The 15731-nt window shown below is 47.3% G+C and overlaps 7 protein-coding genes across 7 annotated transcripts; 4 read left to right on the top strand and 3 right to left on the bottom strand.

Annotated features, from left to right (window-relative positions):
* Positions 1 to 1103: 1103 nt before the first annotated feature.
* Positions 1104 to 2008, top strand: N7500_001080 (uncharacterized protein; the record flags this gene model as incomplete). The annotated part of the gene is made up of 3 exons (XM_056672226.1): positions 1104 to 1275; positions 1408 to 1436; positions 1490 to 2008. 3 exons carry the CDS (start codon positions 1104 to 1106, stop codon positions 2006 to 2008), a joined length of 720 nt encoding a protein of 239 aa, XP_056537799.1.
* A 528-nt stretch (positions 2009 to 2536) lies between these two features.
* Positions 2537 to 5001, top strand: N7500_001079 (Ribosomal protein L32e; the record flags this gene model as incomplete). The annotated part of the gene is made up of 8 exons (XM_056672225.1): positions 2537 to 2567; positions 2623 to 2648; positions 2720 to 3251; positions 3318 to 3796; positions 4062 to 4169; positions 4223 to 4262; positions 4530 to 4776; positions 4852 to 5001. The coding sequence occupies 8 exons, from the start codon at positions 2537 to 2539 to the stop codon at positions 4958 to 4960; spliced, it is 1572 nt and encodes a 523-aa protein (XP_056537798.1). The 3' UTR covers positions 4961 to 5001.
* A 768-nt stretch (positions 5002 to 5769) lies between these two features.
* On the top strand, positions 5770 to 7249 carry N7500_001078 (uncharacterized protein; the record flags this gene model as incomplete). The annotated part of the gene is made up of 3 exons (XM_056672224.1): positions 5770 to 5953; positions 6003 to 6802; positions 6902 to 7249. The coding sequence occupies 3 exons, from the start codon at positions 5770 to 5772 to the stop codon at positions 7247 to 7249; spliced, it is 1332 nt and encodes a 443-aa protein (XP_056537797.1).
* Positions 7250 to 8047: 798 nt separating this feature from the next.
* N7500_001077 (pseudouridine synthase family protein) lies at positions 8048 to 9689 on the bottom strand (the record flags this gene model as incomplete). The annotated part of the gene is made up of 2 exons (XM_056672223.1): positions 8048 to 9394; positions 9459 to 9689. 2 exons carry the CDS (start codon positions 9687 to 9689, stop codon positions 8048 to 8050), a joined length of 1578 nt encoding a protein of 525 aa, XP_056537796.1.
* Positions 9690 to 12375: 2686 nt separating this feature from the next.
* Positions 12376 to 13676, bottom strand: N7500_001076 (uncharacterized protein; the record flags this gene model as incomplete). The annotated part of the gene is given in 5 exon segments (XM_056672222.1): positions 12376 to 12554; positions 12661 to 13118; positions 13133 to 13202; positions 13236 to 13442; positions 13514 to 13676. Coding segments are annotated over 5 exon segments (1077 nt in total), but the record flags the coding sequence as incomplete, so codon positions are not given.
* Positions 13677 to 14153: 477 nt separating this feature from the next.
* N7500_001075 (uncharacterized protein) lies at positions 14154 to 15264 on the top strand (the record flags this gene model as incomplete). Its single annotated transcript, XM_056672221.1, has 2 exons — positions 14154 to 14605; positions 14661 to 15264. The coding sequence occupies 2 exons, from the start codon at positions 14154 to 14156 to the stop codon at positions 15262 to 15264; spliced, it is 1056 nt and encodes a 351-aa protein (XP_056537794.1).
* A 70-nt stretch (positions 15265 to 15334) lies between these two features.
* N7500_001074 (uncharacterized protein) lies at positions 15335 to 15529 on the bottom strand (the record flags this gene model as incomplete). The annotated part of the gene is made up of 1 exon (XM_056672220.1): positions 15335 to 15529. One exon carries the CDS (start codon positions 15527 to 15529, stop codon positions 15335 to 15337), a length of 195 nt encoding a protein of 64 aa, XP_056537793.1.
* Positions 15530 to 15731: the final 202 nt, after the last annotated feature.

Raw genomic sequence — 15731 nt, 5'->3', positions numbered from 1 at the left:
TCCCCTTTTCTTCTTGTTTCTCTCAATTTTCTCCTCTCTTCCGTTCGATTGACCACGGGTGGTCCTGTTTCTTTCTCGTTCCTGTCTGCCGTTGGGATATACATTGGGGAGTTGATGTTTTGACACTCTTCTTTCTCTGTACTCGGCCATACGAACAAGATGATTCTGCGAGAATAGTCATTACGAGCACCCCTCTCATGAGCACAACGTTGACGAAATCAATTCCTGTTCTTTTGCTCTTTCGACTGCTTCTAATCCAATTCTTTGGGATCTTTGCATGGCAGGGTTGTCTCGATGGTCTTTGCTCATCTCTGCGTATTAACCTTTGAGTTGAATTTCCGCTTAGCATAGAATGAAATGCAGTCTTCACTGACAGTGGGTCTTCGTAGGATTTTTTTAAGAGTACTATCTAGGATATTTTAGGCCATACATATAGCGAGATGCTCCAGATATATAACAATGCCATTGTTCGAGGTATTCGAGGGTCGTTATATCTCTGACAAGTCTTCCACGGCACTAGTGTATCAGAACGTGGTCGATCAGTTACCTTGAAGAAATAGGATGGTTGGACTTGATAGATACTGTTTATAGCTACTCCGTACATATGTACAGAGTACGGAGTACAATATTCCTATATTCTGTCTAATTTTAGTATCAATATTGTCAGCAAGATAGTTCATATTTCAGACTATTCACTCCGTCGATCAAGCAAGGGTGTATACATAGGACCCACTAGCCTTAAACGGTCAGAACGTGGGATATATTAGTGCAACGAGGCAGATGAGGTATACAGTATATAGGTCACGATGATCGTGTTCATTTGATTTTACTTGACTTACTCGGTTCACACGCTTCACGTTGGGATTTATAGATATAAAATGTATGAGATCATTCAGGAACCAATGAAATACTATTGGCCAAGAAATAAAAGTGGCCGGTATGGAATTAATTGAAACCCCTTCAAAGGGTCAGGGATCATCACTTTTCAGCCTTTCAATTTCTTTTTGGTTGGTACTTAGGTACTTCCCAAGTCCTCGTCTAACCGTTGCAAAGTCGCCCTAAAATTAAACCCCCTCAAAGATTCCCGGGGTAAACCCCATGTCATGTCGACCTCCCTCACTACACTTGTCGCACCGGCCATGGGTATTGCTACAGAAAAACAATGCCCTATGTGTTGGGGAGAAGGATTTCTTCAAGATGGCTCTGGCGCCCACGATAGGATCCAGGAGTTGGAGGGGCAGGTTCATGCGTTGACAGCGCGCGCGTCAGCTACAGGTAAGCCTGAACACTCTGCAGAGCGTAGCATGAATGCGATCGCATATCTACCGATGAGACAGAGCTCTTTTCTTTCTCTCTTCAACCCAACCCTTCAAAACAAGGATCATTCGCTAACCCGATCGCAAACAGCTTCCAAACTCCGCGAATACGAAGATGAAGTCCGACGTCTACGCTCCTCCCAATCCCAAGGATCCTATCACACACCCCGAAGCAGCTCTTCACTAGGGAGACCCCCTCCCAAATCGACCAGTCACCACAACGCCCAACAACCTCAGATTCCCAACCCCAAACATACCACAGCCGCCTCACCAACCTAGCCTCTCTTCTTCCCTACCGACGCGGCAGCGCAACCCCCGCAAGCGCACCTACAACATCCAGCGGTCTCCCTAGTACCCCAACCGCGCCGACAACACCCATCCCACACATGTCCCCCGCGAACAGCGAGCACACCGCCGAGCTCCAGGATGCGCTTACGCGCGAACAGAGACTGCGCAAGGCTGCCGAGTTGCAGCTTTCGCAGGCGAGTACTGAGCTAGAGGAGTTGACGGTGCAGCTTTTCAGCCAGGCGAATGAGATGGTTGCGGAGGAAAGGAGAGCTCGCGCGAAGCTTGAGGAGAGGGTTGCTGTGTTGGAAAGGAGGGATGTTGAGAAGCGCAGTCGGTTAGAGAAATTGGAGAAGGCTATGGCGCGCGTGGAACGGCTAAGGGCATTGGTTAATCATCAATCATGATTTTGACCTGTCAATTCTTGGAGGGCTTTTGGCTGATACGTGGGCTTGAGGCTCTGATCTTTGACTGTTTGTTATGACTGGTACGATTGGATTATTTGATGATGGACATGATTGGGCGTCTATTTGGTAGGATTTGAGGGCCCTTTGTATTCTCTTGTGTTTTGATATTCGGCGCAATGGGACGGAATTCTATAGTTTCGAGTCATAATTTGATGGATTCTTGAACCCGATCTATCACGGAGTCTCCGTACGGAGTAGAGCTTAATTTTCGTATAGACAGGATATCCATATCTTATACTTGAAAACTAGTCCTAAAGGATACTCCCGACAAGGAAACATTCGACAAACCAGAAGGGAAATGCAGCCGACGAATGACGTGCAGCGAGGTTGGACCTTCCCGTAATTTAGAGTGGCTCTGGGGACATTTCACGTACCCACCTTGGACTCCCTTTAATAGCAGCGGAAGTACTGCAAAACTGTGACTTACATTCTATCTATCTCTCTACGTATACCAACTTGAAATTCATCATGTCAATCGGCGTTGCTATCATCGGCAGTGGTACGCAATTCTCATGTACACTTGAAGCTGTATGCAATCGCTAACAGTTTGACAGGTCTCTTTGCGAAAGAGCAGCACCTTGTATGACTGTCCAATGATACTACACATGTATATTCTACCTATATGATCTCCTTGACTAATTAAACACACAGCCCGCCGTGCAAGCTGCCTCAAACTTCAAACTCAAGGCCATCTATTCTCGGTCCTTGAAGTCAGCCCAAGATCTCGCCAGCGGTACATCTGAAGTTGATCTCTACTCCGAAGACTCAGGATCTGGCAAATCTTATACCGACCTACTGGCTCGTTCAGACATTGGTGCTGTGATCATTGCGTACGGGACTCCCATTTCCCTAGCCTCACTTGAACAACAGGGCAAAACACTAACTATTGACTCGGATAGCCTTCCCATCCTGGTTCAGCCGGAGTTCATCAAGAACGCACTTCTCGCTGGCAAGCACGTCTTGTCCGAGAAGCCCATTGCTAAGGATGTCGCCACTGCCCAGGAACTTTTGAAATGGTACAAGAGTGAGATCGATACCAGCAAGGTCTTCTGGGCCGTCGCCGAGAACTTCCGTTATATGACCAAGTTCCTCTTCGCAGCAGAGCAAGTCCAGAAGCTAGGCAAGGTCAAGAACTTCCGCGTGAACGTTCACAGCTTGATGGATGTGAAGAACAAGTACTTCCGTACGTTCAGTCCCGCTTGAGGCTCTACATAGAGGATATTACGGAGACTGACTATGCTTAACCTAGACACCGCCTGGCGCAAGACTCCAGGATACCAGGGTGGATTCCTTTTGGACGGTGGTGTACACATGACTGCTGCGTTGCGCCTGATTCTAGGCCCCACGGAGCGTCTCAGCATTCTGTCGGCACAGTCGCAGCTGCAGCAATCATTCCTGCCACCGGTTGATACAGTAGATGCCGTTGCAAAGACTGAATCTGGTGCTACGGGCGTTATTTCTTTGTCGTGGGGATCGTCATTTGATGATCAAATTTTCGAATTTGCTTGCGAGAAAGGTGTCGTCACCTTGAACTCTGATGATGTGACAGTGAACGGCGAGAAGCACCACGTTGAGTTTGATGGTAGAGGTGTTGTGCCAGAGGTGGCAGAGTTTGCAAACTCAATTCTGAGTGGAAACCCTGACAGTAGACAGTCTCCCGAGCAAGCATTGGCTGATCTTGAGATCTTGGAGCAGATGTTGCGGAGTGGCGAGGAAGATGGCGAGAAGGTTCAGTTGCATTTGCAGTGATGTTTAGATGCTATATAGAGATCATGTGTAGGATCAATTGGCCTAAATGAAATAAATGACATGAATGATCAAAATTTACCGAAGGACTAGTTTGAATGCCCAGCATAAGAAAGATGTATGAGACCATAGACTACTGTATAGAGCATCAGATATTGCCCAAATAGGAATAGTAGGGCTCAAGCCAGGCCAGCCCTAGGCTGACATAAGTGGTCTGCTTTCGCTTAGTTCGCCCAAAGCGCACTAGTGTGGGTCTCCCACTCTGCTGCGGGAGAACCTGAGAGAGAAGTTTTCGAGATTGAACTCCGACCCGACAACTCTCGAACGCCCGGCGAGACCCAGCAATACCGACAAGGTCAGTCCCCAAATGCGCATGATATTTGACACAGTCACTAATTTTGATTCCAGATGGCCGCCGCTAAGCAGCACATCCCTATCGTGAAGAAGCGTATGTTCCCGATCACCTGTCCCATTTCTTTTCGTGCCCGTGCCCTGGATACCCTCGCCTCTCGATCGTCGACCACATGAAAACAAAGCAAGCCTTGCAAGATGCACCAAACGAAGAGGGTTATTATTGGGAGGATTGCTGTGGAAGGGGGAAAAATTGAACATCTGTCTCGATCGAATGGCGACACTATCCGCAGGGCCGTGGAGGCCGAAAAAAGCACACATCATTGAAATTCACGATCGGAGGACTAACATCGACCGCAATTAGGCACGAACCGCTTCAACCGTCACCAGTCTGACCGCTTCATGCGCGTTGGCGCCTCGTGGCGCAAGCCCAAGGGTATTGATAACTGCGTTCGTCGCCGTTTCAAGGGTCAGATGGCCATGCCCTCCATCGGTTACGGTTCCAACAAGAAGACCCGTCACATGATGCCCTCCGGCCACAAGGCTTTCCTCGTCCAGAACCCCAAGGACGTTGAGCTCCTCCTCATGCACAACCGCACCTTCGCTGCTGAGTACGTTCCACGATATCTAGCGGAGCGATTCTGATTGCTCTCTACATATATTCCTGTTGCTAACAAGTTTTACAGGATCGGCCACGCCGTTTCTTCCCGCAAGCGTGTCGAGATTATCGAGAAGGCCAAGGCTCTCGGTGTTAAGGTCACTAACCCCAAGGGCCGTGTCACCACCGAGGCATAAATGGAATAAACCCAGTTTATCTCATTTTAGTTTGGATTGGTATAGGTCGGGGTTTTTGTATGGCGATACTTTCTCTCTGGCGATAACGAAATTTAAGGATTGTGCATGGCATGTCCGGCTCGGGCCTTGTCATAGTGCCGGGCGCTGTGAAGCGAGAGAATTGTTCTCTGAAATGACAACAAAAATTGCAAAAATCCCTCGGGTTCATTCCAATACCTTGCGAGGCAGATCCCAAATCTGACCTTGTACATGTACACCCATGGATGTTCAGTGTAGCCAAGCAAAATCGTAACCCTAAAAAGTGAAATTCCCCAGTACCAGATCTTTTCTCAATCTTTGTTGTATACAGCATATTGTGCACATTCAATATGAAACTGCCCTTTTACCTATAGACGATCACTCTACTCCATATGTGCACACGTTTCAGATCATCAGACCCACCTGTGGTGACGTACGCCAAAGTCTTGCGAGTTCCGAGACACGGACATATCACAGCACAAAAACAGGGATCGGGATGTCTCGATTATAGATTTGTGTCTCATGTCTGCTCAACTCGGGAAATATTGGTGCTGGTGCAACTCTGGTTGGATGTCATTTGTATGCACATAAACTGGAACCTGCATCGCCCAGCCTATATGCGCCCATCACTTAAGAACTTGGAGACCCCCCTCCTGACGATCTTACCAACTTCCTGTTTTATATTTAGGTCCCCATCTGGAAATGGGGGCCGATCTTTTTATATCCAATAGCCCCCATCTTCGATCTTCTTCCTCTCTACCTATAGAGTTCTCCGACCCCAACCTCTCAACATGCCCTCAGTCCCACCTCGATATGGTCGCTGGGTACTCATCCTTGGCCCAATAATCCTGATCCTCCTAGTCCTTCAATTCGCCCACGCCGATTTTAGCTCGAAGATCACGCAGGACGTGATCGAACCCGCCGCAGGGCTAACAATCGAAACACACAACGCAACCACCACAAAAACCCGAACATGTACCATCATCCTGTCCAACAGAAACAGGAATGGACGATATCCTGGTAGTGATGAAAACCGGCATCACAGAAGCGCAAAGCAAAGTACCCGTCCACCTAAGAACAACCCTTCGCTGCGTCCCGCACAAGATCATCGTTTCCGACTTCGAAGAAGACATAGCCGGAACTCGCACACACGATGTCTTCCTCAACGTCTCCGACACCCTCAAACAAACCAATGGCGATTTCGCTCTCTACAATCGCGCCCGCGAAGGAGGCCGCACAGCCCTCACAGAACAAGACCACATGAAAGTCCCAAATAGCGCCTTCGGCATGACCGACAACCCGGGCTGGAAACTTGACAAGTGGAAATTCCTCCCGATGATCCATACCGCGCGACGCGAGAAGCCAGACGCTAAGTGGTTCGTGTTTCTCGAAGCAGACACGTATCCGATCTGGCCGAATGTACTCGGATGGCTGGCGCATTTCAACCCCGAGGATAAGCTGTATCTAGGGAATCAGATGCAGATCGGGGATAATTTGTTTGCGCATGGTGGTTCGGGGTTTGTGCTTTCCCATGCGGCTATCCATGCCGTGGCAGATTTTCATAAATTGCATATCGATGAGTGGGATGCCATCACCGACCAGGAATGGGCGGGAGATTGCGTGCTTGGCATGGCGCTCGATGCAGCCGGTGTTGGGCTTACTTGGTCTTGGCCACAACTTACTACCCAGTCGGTCTGGGAGCAGGATATACTGCACGAGGCGTTTGGGAAGACGCCTTGGTGTTTTGCTCCTTCGACTTTCCACCATATGACGCCAGCGGATGTGGATCGGTTCTGGGAATTCGAGCAGCAGTGGTTCGCGGATGTGAGTGCTTTTGTTTCCTTCTGCTTTTTGATTTCCCGTGATTGGATATAGAATATCCGTTTCCCTGCAATATGTAAACATGTCACTAACAAACCCCAGACAAGCTCGAATGTGCTTACATACAGTGACATCTTCCGCAACCTCATCCGTCCAACCCTTGCAGACCACCTAGACAACTGGGACAACTTTGCGAGCGCAGGCGACGACAAAGAAGATTACAAGGGTCCCGCAACGCCCACGTCTTTCGCCGCCTGCGCGGACTACTGCGCCGCAGACCCAAACTGCGTTCAGTACCGCCTGACGGCCGACATGCGGTGCACAACCTCTGACGCGGTGCTGCGCGGGCAGCCCCAGCCAGGCACACAGTCAGGGACGATGCTGTGGCGGGTTGATGCTGCAGTGGAGCGGATGGAGAAGTGTGACAAAGTGAAGTGGGTGACCAGCTAGATTTTTAGATTTCGAGATGTGGCGTCTGTTTTATCGTTGGGATACATTACTTGGCGTTGAGCGTTGAGCGTTATGTCTTGGTCTGGTTCGGTTTTGCATCACGGTTGAAATATACCGGCATTTATAGCGTTGGTTTGGTAGAATAGATGAAGAATTATACATGAATATGCTGTTTGGGATCTTCAGTTATTTTGAGCTGCAGGATGTGTAGGGAACAATACAGGCGAGACTTGACAACAGAGCATCTCCTTTCCTGGGGAATTCGACTGCTTAGAGTAACGGTGCGAACTCTTCCTATTCGGGGTTAGTATCAACCTGTTTCTTTGTTCTATTTGCAAGGGTGAGAACTCGCTTAGAAAGAGCGATCAATTCAACCCTGTCGTGCTGGAGCTTGATGTATATTGAATGGAATGGTTAGCGAGTCCCACGGTAGGCCTACATCATGATCCCTAAAGGAAAGTTCAAATACAGGACTTCGGACTATATAAGGCCTCTGATATAAAGCACATGCATGGGCTTTGGGTTTACAAGTGGTATGTTATGCGAATGAAGGTTCATAGATTGCAAATATCTCTATATCTCTATAAGACTTCTAGAAGCAGCACATTTATATGCTAGAAAGACCAAAAATCAATGTATCGACATGTCACGGAAGACCAAAACCAAGACGCTTTGCTCGTGAACTTTTCATGGTAAGTCAGCAGAGTGGTATCATGAAGATAAAGACAAAGAGATCCCGAGTAATATGATATAGGTAGAAGATATTTTCAAGAACGGAAATCCTGTAAGACATCATCATTAGTTCGTAGCAGCTGTCTCCGTGGCTTCACGAGACTCTCTCATCTTCGTAGCAGCATCAGGGATATTGACAAGACCAACGCCTTCTACAAGAACGGTGCCAGTCTTGACGTCTGCAGCATAGTCATCATCACCCAAGCCAGGCGGAACAGTCCCATGGCCAATGACAATTTCCTCGCCTTCAGCAGCAGGGACCCAGTCCGGACACGTGCGAGGACCCTCCATTCCCGCAGGAGGCAAACCCCAGCGAGGCATAGGGCTGCGGTAAGACCAATCACCATCTTTGTCGGCGTATGCAACAGCATGCAAGAAGATACCCAGCTCGTGGGGGCCCGGGTCCGAGTATAGCTCTGTGCCGCAGACTTCGCAGAAATTGCCCGACAGACGCTCGCCCTTGCGCTTTTCGTAATCCTCAGCTGCGGCTACTTGCTCGCGATGCATGATCTCGTTGACAAGCACCGGATCGGTGTTGGGTGGGACATTAGGCGCCGCGGTCAGGTGAGTGCGGTACGAGACCGTGTCAGGGATCTCGGTTTTACCCATCAGAGACAGTCGCGCGACAATCTCTTCATCACGCTCTGCGGTCACCTCGGCTTTGCCAAGCTCAGGTCCGAACACACGGCGGTTGGAGTAGATAGGGTCGTTGGTGATCGGGTGGCCCAAGAACTGGAGGTGAACACGAATCTGGTGAGTACGGCCTGTCAGAGGGAAACAGTGCACAATACTGTAGCCCTCACTCTCATTGGCGAAAATCGCGGGCGGGGTAGCGGGACGCTCGTCGTCGCTAGATGACTCGGTCTCCTTCGCTGCTTCGGGAGGGTAGTAAGCCAGGCGACGGAACTTGGTTGTTGCTTCTTTGCCGGTGGCGCGCACACGGTTAAGACCCAGCTTCGGGCTGACCTGCATGATCGGCTGGTCGCAGACCACCACGCCATCGGGGAACTTGCCCTTCACGCGCGCGACATACTCTTTCTGTACGGTCCGGGCCTTGAGTGCGGTAGCCATCTTCTCGGCGCCCTGGGGGTGCTTTCCAATGAACATAATTCCAGATGTCAATCGATCAAGTCGATTGCATGGGCGAGGTAGCCATTCGGAGCTGCGCTCCGAGCGCAGGATTTCAACAACTGTGTTGAAGTGGTATCGGCCAGCGGCGTGCACCGGTACACCGGCAGGCTTATCAATAACTAGGAGGTCGTCGTCTTCGTAAATGATTCCAACGGGAAGACTTGTAACGGGAGGTTCGTGGCGGTGGAGTGTGTGTGAGATGACCTGGCCGTTTTTAAGCGTCGTTTCGGGGCGGGCTGTTACACCATTGACTTGTACAAGGCCATCTTCCAGGGCTTTCCTCTGGTAATTGTCAGTTTGCGATTCTCTTGCGTCTGAAGATCCACGCATGCGCGCATTCACATACATAGTATTCTGGTTTTCGATCGCGAAACTCGGAGGTGAAGATCTCAACCAGCTGGCGACCACGCCATCGTTCCTTGCAATTGGTGTTATAGGTATAATGGTATGGCGTGACGCGACGGAAACCACCATCCAAATAGTAAGGCGCAGGCCATGGATCGCAAGGGGTCACAAGTACATCGGGAGTCTTTTCAACCGCATTCGGGGTAACTTGATCGACGGTCGTGAGGGCCATGGTGGGAAGTTTAAGCTTGCCTTGCCGAAGCAAATAGGCCGTAATACGAGGTGAGGGAGCCAGATAGAAGGTGAATAAGAGCCGGAGAGAAGTTGAGACGTGGAGAATTTAAGAAAAATATCAAAAAAAGTTAAGATAATAAGTTGCCCCACATGAACAAATCACAGAAAGTTGCCCCTCTGCATTGCCTTTTCGGGTTAGCTTTGTCATTTTGGGTTTAGCGCCCTAGAAGGACCGGTACAATTATGAATTCCCTTGTGCATTGATTACTGTTTCTGATCAATTCACTTCAACCAAGACGGCGAAAAGGTGTCAGAAAATGACTTCGGACCTAGAAGTCTCCGGCAAAGTTGGTGAAACAAAAATAATCGTGATACGGAGCATCTAGATGGATGACACGTAGGCAAAAAAATGCAACCTGTGGGAATCGAACCCACGCTACTTTCGTAACTAGAATGCTCACTGTATTCAGTGAAGAGGAGATCTCTTGAGTCTAGCGCCTTAACCGCTCGGCCAAAGTTGCAATTCGATAAAAATAGTCAGACTAGAACAAAATATCAAGAGAAATTTGACATGATACCTTGTTTTCTTGCTGGTATGTATAGCAATGTCTGAAGTCTAGTATGTAATTACTAGCACTCTCTTTCTAGTGGACTTCAGTGTTCTCTTTGAATATTCTGTTTATATGTTTCTAAAGTGTGGAGGGATGAACAAGCTGGAGACTCCCTCCATAAGTTAGTCAACGTATTCATGCGAGTAGTTCATGCAAAACACATAGCAAAAGCGATAAATCAGCATAACAACAGTTGTCTATACAAACTGATTCTGATCATCCAATCCCTTTTTATTATATACATCGTTTCCATGGAGCTTTAGCGAATTTGAACAACTTGGCTGAGACATGTTCATACATTGCTGGAGTTTAGTGATCTAGTTCCTGATATGAAAATAAGGTTGTCCTATTTAAAAGGTTGATTTAGGCATAATGGATATTAAAATTGCCTATCAATTACTATCGTCATAAAATTTAATAAGAGCGTCAGTTATTGTAACATAAATGATACCCATCTTACCTATACTATGTTCATTGGCGTAACCTACGTAGGTACTCGCATATGAAGTACATACGGTGTATCAATATCTAAATAGAATAACTTGAGATATCACTTAAAACACCACTGGAAACCTTCCAAGGTTAGAAATCAAAAGGTTATATAAGCGGCTGACTCATTATATCACCAGTCAGTTCTTCCAGTGGAGAGAGTGCATCCACTCAACATTTCAGGTACAGCGAAAGAAAAGGGCTTATGGGGTCGAACCCTTTGTATCCGCCTCCATGCAACAAACACCAATCCGGAAAGCGGTGGCAACAACAAAAGGTGTTTTGCATTCCGCAGTACGGAGTAGAATATCCGAGCCACAAGATCGTCACATACTATAGATGATGTTATGCATTATCCTGGGCTTCCCTTAATAGGCGGAGATATACTGCCAAGCAGTGGTCCATTTGAAAGAAGGCATAGAGTTATCGATTCTCTTAAAACACCAAGTCCAAGAATGCTGCTCCAGAGAACAAGAGAACTTGATGAAATCCTTATAGCTCATTCAGACTCAACCTAATCAACCTAATTAGGCAACTTTGGCCGAGCGGTTAAGGCGCTAGACTCAAGAGATCTCCTCTTCACTGATTACAGTGAGCATTCTAGTTACGAAAGTAGCGTGGGTTCGATTCCCACAGGTTGCATTTTTTTGCACCTTCATGATTGGCTAAGAATGGGTCTTTTTTTAGCCAAATCCACGGGTAGGAACGAAGTGGGTCAAATATATCACTCTTTTACCATACCATTTGTACCCAGGATGTATCCGCTCCAAGCTGTTTTGCACCATTCTTTTTCTGTGGGGGAAAAGGAGGCGGGATCCAGAGTTGCATTTGTAGAAATCAGTCCTGGGGAGATTCTCCTGCACCTCCTTCAGAGGGACAAATGGTCATCATTCAAGGGAAACTCCCTATCCATATGGCCGATAAGCGAACACCCGCCTTGAAATGCTTCCTTGCGAAACATTTAGGTTTTTTTTTTTTCAGAGAGCGTGCGGTCCTCGCGAACATCATCGGAAAAGTAATTACCATTTATCACGACTCGTGAATTAGAAACGAGTGAAACATAGGAATCCCATGCATCCGGGAACCGTAATCGCTGGCGGGCGGTAGTCAAATCCTCTCGTCGTCTCCCGGGTGACAACCGGGTAGATTGAGATATAGCCTGGTCAGATCGAGGGAGGTGGAAGTGCTGTTCCCAGGCAGCATCACCACTCCTATCGTTAGGTAGGTGGTGGAAAGAAAACAGCGAGGGGCTTAATCTGTGAAGGGAAGATTTACGTGTATAACATGGCATTCTGCTTAATTACTTTAAAACTAGCGTATATTATAAATCAGTCGCTTGGTAGAGATATGCGTCGGGTATGTACTACAACTTGGATAGTGATATGTAGACAGATATTGTTATTCAGAAGAATTAGAGTCTTTGATGTAGAAAAGGAGCTAAAAACCAAAACCCTGTCGCTGTAAGTAATGTTAGTGGCTATGGCATTGAAATCAGGAATGAAATGGGCCCCATAACCATCAATGAGTTTCCTTCGTGTCCAAAATTGTAATGAGCATTGTAAAGGCAAGCCCTAGAATCCAAGACTAGAAAAAATAGCAACTTTCCGCAAACATGCCATAATTATCTGTATCCTCCTTGAGATCTTCAAAAAGTGGCATAAACTTCTCGTTCTTGGCTTCAGTTTTCTCAGGAACAACATTACCTTCCTGAACTTCACAATCCCTCAGCACCGAGCCTTTGTCGATATAACTACCACTTCCAACTACACATCCGGTCAACACAGCGTCCTCCAATGATAACATCATCAACAATCACGTTTGATCCAAGGAGACAGTCGGCCTGTGAGATAAAACAGTTTGGAGCCACACGTTCAAAAGAGGTGGTCTTCCGGTCATGGGCAAATGGGGATTGAGCATGGCCAATTTCTTCAATTGATGCTTGTATGGCTAGACGAAGGGAAGTTGATAGGAGAAGCGCGGGTTTGGGCTTAGGGCTTAGCCTCAGCTTTGCAGGCAGTCCCCGCTGCCATGAAGACTTGGCCCAGAGCCCGATGAGATCTTCGCTAACAGGCACTAATTTTTTCTGACGTTGTACGAGATCCTTGGCCCAACAGAGGAAAATATAGAGGTGTGTATCGCAGTAGCCAGTCAATATCTTATTCTGTGCGGCTTGCTGTTTTGTAAAAGATTGACGAAGAAGAAAACCTTTATCACGTTCCAGGTTCCTTTTCACAGTATCCATCCCGACAGACATGAGCAGTTTCGACAGTCTAGTCTGCCGAAGTGGTTCAACAGCTATTAGATCCAAGCTTTCATCCTTGGGTCTTCTGCATGATTATACAAATAAAGTTCACGTCGACGGTGTCGTTCTCCCTCGCCATTACAATTTGACCTTGAGACACCATCCACATCTGTAAGAAGTAGTTATGTGCCCTCAATTTCACAGGCAAGATCGCAAGGCAGGAGGAGGAAATCGGATTTTATGCAGGATTGCACCTCTAAAAGACGAAGCAGCTGTGCGGTTGCCACCGTTGCTTCGAGATCTTGAGCGGCGAGGAGTTTTGACAAAGGAAGTGATTGCAAATGAGGGTTTTGCTGTAAAGCAGATTTGATATGAGCAAGGGTAGAAGGAGGTGTAATCAGTGTGACATCTGGAAAAATTAGTAAACTACATTATAGAACAAGTTGCAACTTGATGTTCGAATGATCTTTCACTCGCCACCGATATGTGATATTTCGCAGAACTTTAGCGGATAATATATCATCGGTCTGCTAGCGATTAGGGCAAGACATTTCGGTGTCTTTCTTGGACTAAGAAGACTCTCAAATGAGGCCCGAGGACCGCATAGGATCAGAGCCTGAGCCCCAACTTGAGGCAGAGGAACCTCTATCGTCTTGTTGATGAACTATATCGCGATTTCTCAACGCACGTATGATGACAAGGCTGCTAAAAAGTGTCGGAGTATACGGACCGGCATACCGGAGATTTGTTTATCCAGTTCGTTCAGTAATTTTGAATTAGTAATCCGCCGCCCATAGTTATAACTAAATTGCTAGGAAAGCGAATACTGAAATATACCTAGAACCTGACCGGTGTAGATAAGATAAGAAAAAGTCACGTGATTTGGGTGGGACACCGGTTGGATGAACTAACGGCACACAGGTTAGGTGAACTGCGTCCTGGGTGGGGGACAGCACCGCGATGTGGCAGAAATGTCAGGCATCTAGGTGTGATATTTTGTCACCTGACAACCTATTTGGCCCTTTGTAATAGGGGTATATACCATTCCTCCTTGCCTCACCTCAGCTACAACCTCATGCTTTATAATTCATCATATTGAACAAAGCAACCTGTGCCCACCATGGCTACCAGTGACCTCGCATACTCTGTTGACCAAGAAATTGCAGATTTCTTCCAGAAGACGACAGTCACTCGCTCAGCCTGTGACAACTTTGCGAGGGAGCATGTTGGTGGAAACATAGTTCCGGTGGCCGTGCAGGGTGTGTGCAGCTATACCGTCTATGCGGGGAACAATAACGAAGTCGTCGTGCAATTCCGCCTTGCGTCCCTCCAGCTAAGTATGGAGACTGCGAAACTTGCTCGAAGCATCTACAGCCACTTTGCACCTCAAGTGACTTTTATGGGACAGATTGGAGAAGCTACAGAGAGCAAAGAAGCCCTTTCCATCTACGTCATGAGTCGACTCAGAGGCATTAGTTACTTGGATTTTATCCTGACACATAATAGCCAAGTGCCCGAAACCTCGCCCGAGTTTTCTTCATGGCGCAAGAATCTTGTAATTGACATTGCGAGGTATGCTTAGTTCTCGTTCCAAATACACCGAATTACTAATTGAATGCCCTGTTAGATTCTTTGCCCTTTCGTGGAAACATCCTCAAGATGTTGGTCAAACGTACCGCGACGACTTGTACAGTCGATACAAAAGTGAGCTGAATTCGTTGCTTGCTTCTCTCCCAGATCGCTTCCACCCATCAATCCAGGAGTGTCTCAACTCATTACCCACCATTTTCTCTCTTCCAATGGTGCTAGTCCACAAAGACTTTGGTGTTTGCAATATTATTGTGAACGAAATGTCTTGCAATCTTGTTGGGGTTGTCGATTGGGCAGAAGCAGAGATCGCACCATTTGGCTTGAATCTCTTTTCTCACCAGCGACTGATAAGTAAGGTCCATCTCAAGAAAGGCTGGGTCCGGTATGACGATTACGTTGTTTTGGAGGATATATTCTGGAGCACGTTCAGAGTTGAAGCTGGAGGGTTAGGCAATGACACAATCAGAGCCATCAAATCCGCAAGAATTATGGGACTACTACTATCTCGTGGCTTCACAAGTCGTCTCGCGAATATGCCGGAGCCAGTACCTATTCGGGATGATGAGAGTGGAGCATATAACATGCGTGATCTAGATGGGCTGTTAATCAATCCGGCTACAAGGTTTACAGATTTAGCTTAGACGATGGGCACTAAAGTACGATGGGAAAAAAAACTGGGATAAGAGATAAAAGGGGCAATAATAGAACAAATCAAATAACTCCAACCACAGCAAGAGCGGCCTTCAGATCGTCGACATTTTCCAGTTTAGGAAGAGGCTTCCCTGCTTTAAAGACCTTGTGATTGCCTGAGGTCATAACCGCGTGAGTTTCATTTGCAGAGCAAACACGCGGCTTACTACCACTAGCCTCGAATTTCCAGCCAGTGATACGGGTCGGTACACCCATCGTTTGACTCGGAAGCTATAGGAGTTTTATAATTAGTATCTATTAAAACTAGGACCCTACTATATTTATAGGAGTGGAAGTCAGTGTTTAAAGAAGAGTGTATTCTAGATAATTATATCGACGACAATAAGCTAGTATTTAGGGACTAAATACAATCTTAGTGAGGGGTTATATAACTATTAGGTCGAGGTTGAGGTCGAAG

This window comes from Penicillium coprophilum (assembly GCF_028826855.1).
Source record: "Penicillium coprophilum strain IBT 35676 chromosome Unknown utg000001l_segment0_segment0, whole genome shotgun sequence".
Lineage (NCBI taxonomy): Eukaryota > Fungi > Ascomycota > Eurotiomycetes > Eurotiales > Aspergillaceae > Penicillium > Penicillium coprophilum.
This window is presented reverse-complemented; position numbering and strand designations above follow the sequence as displayed.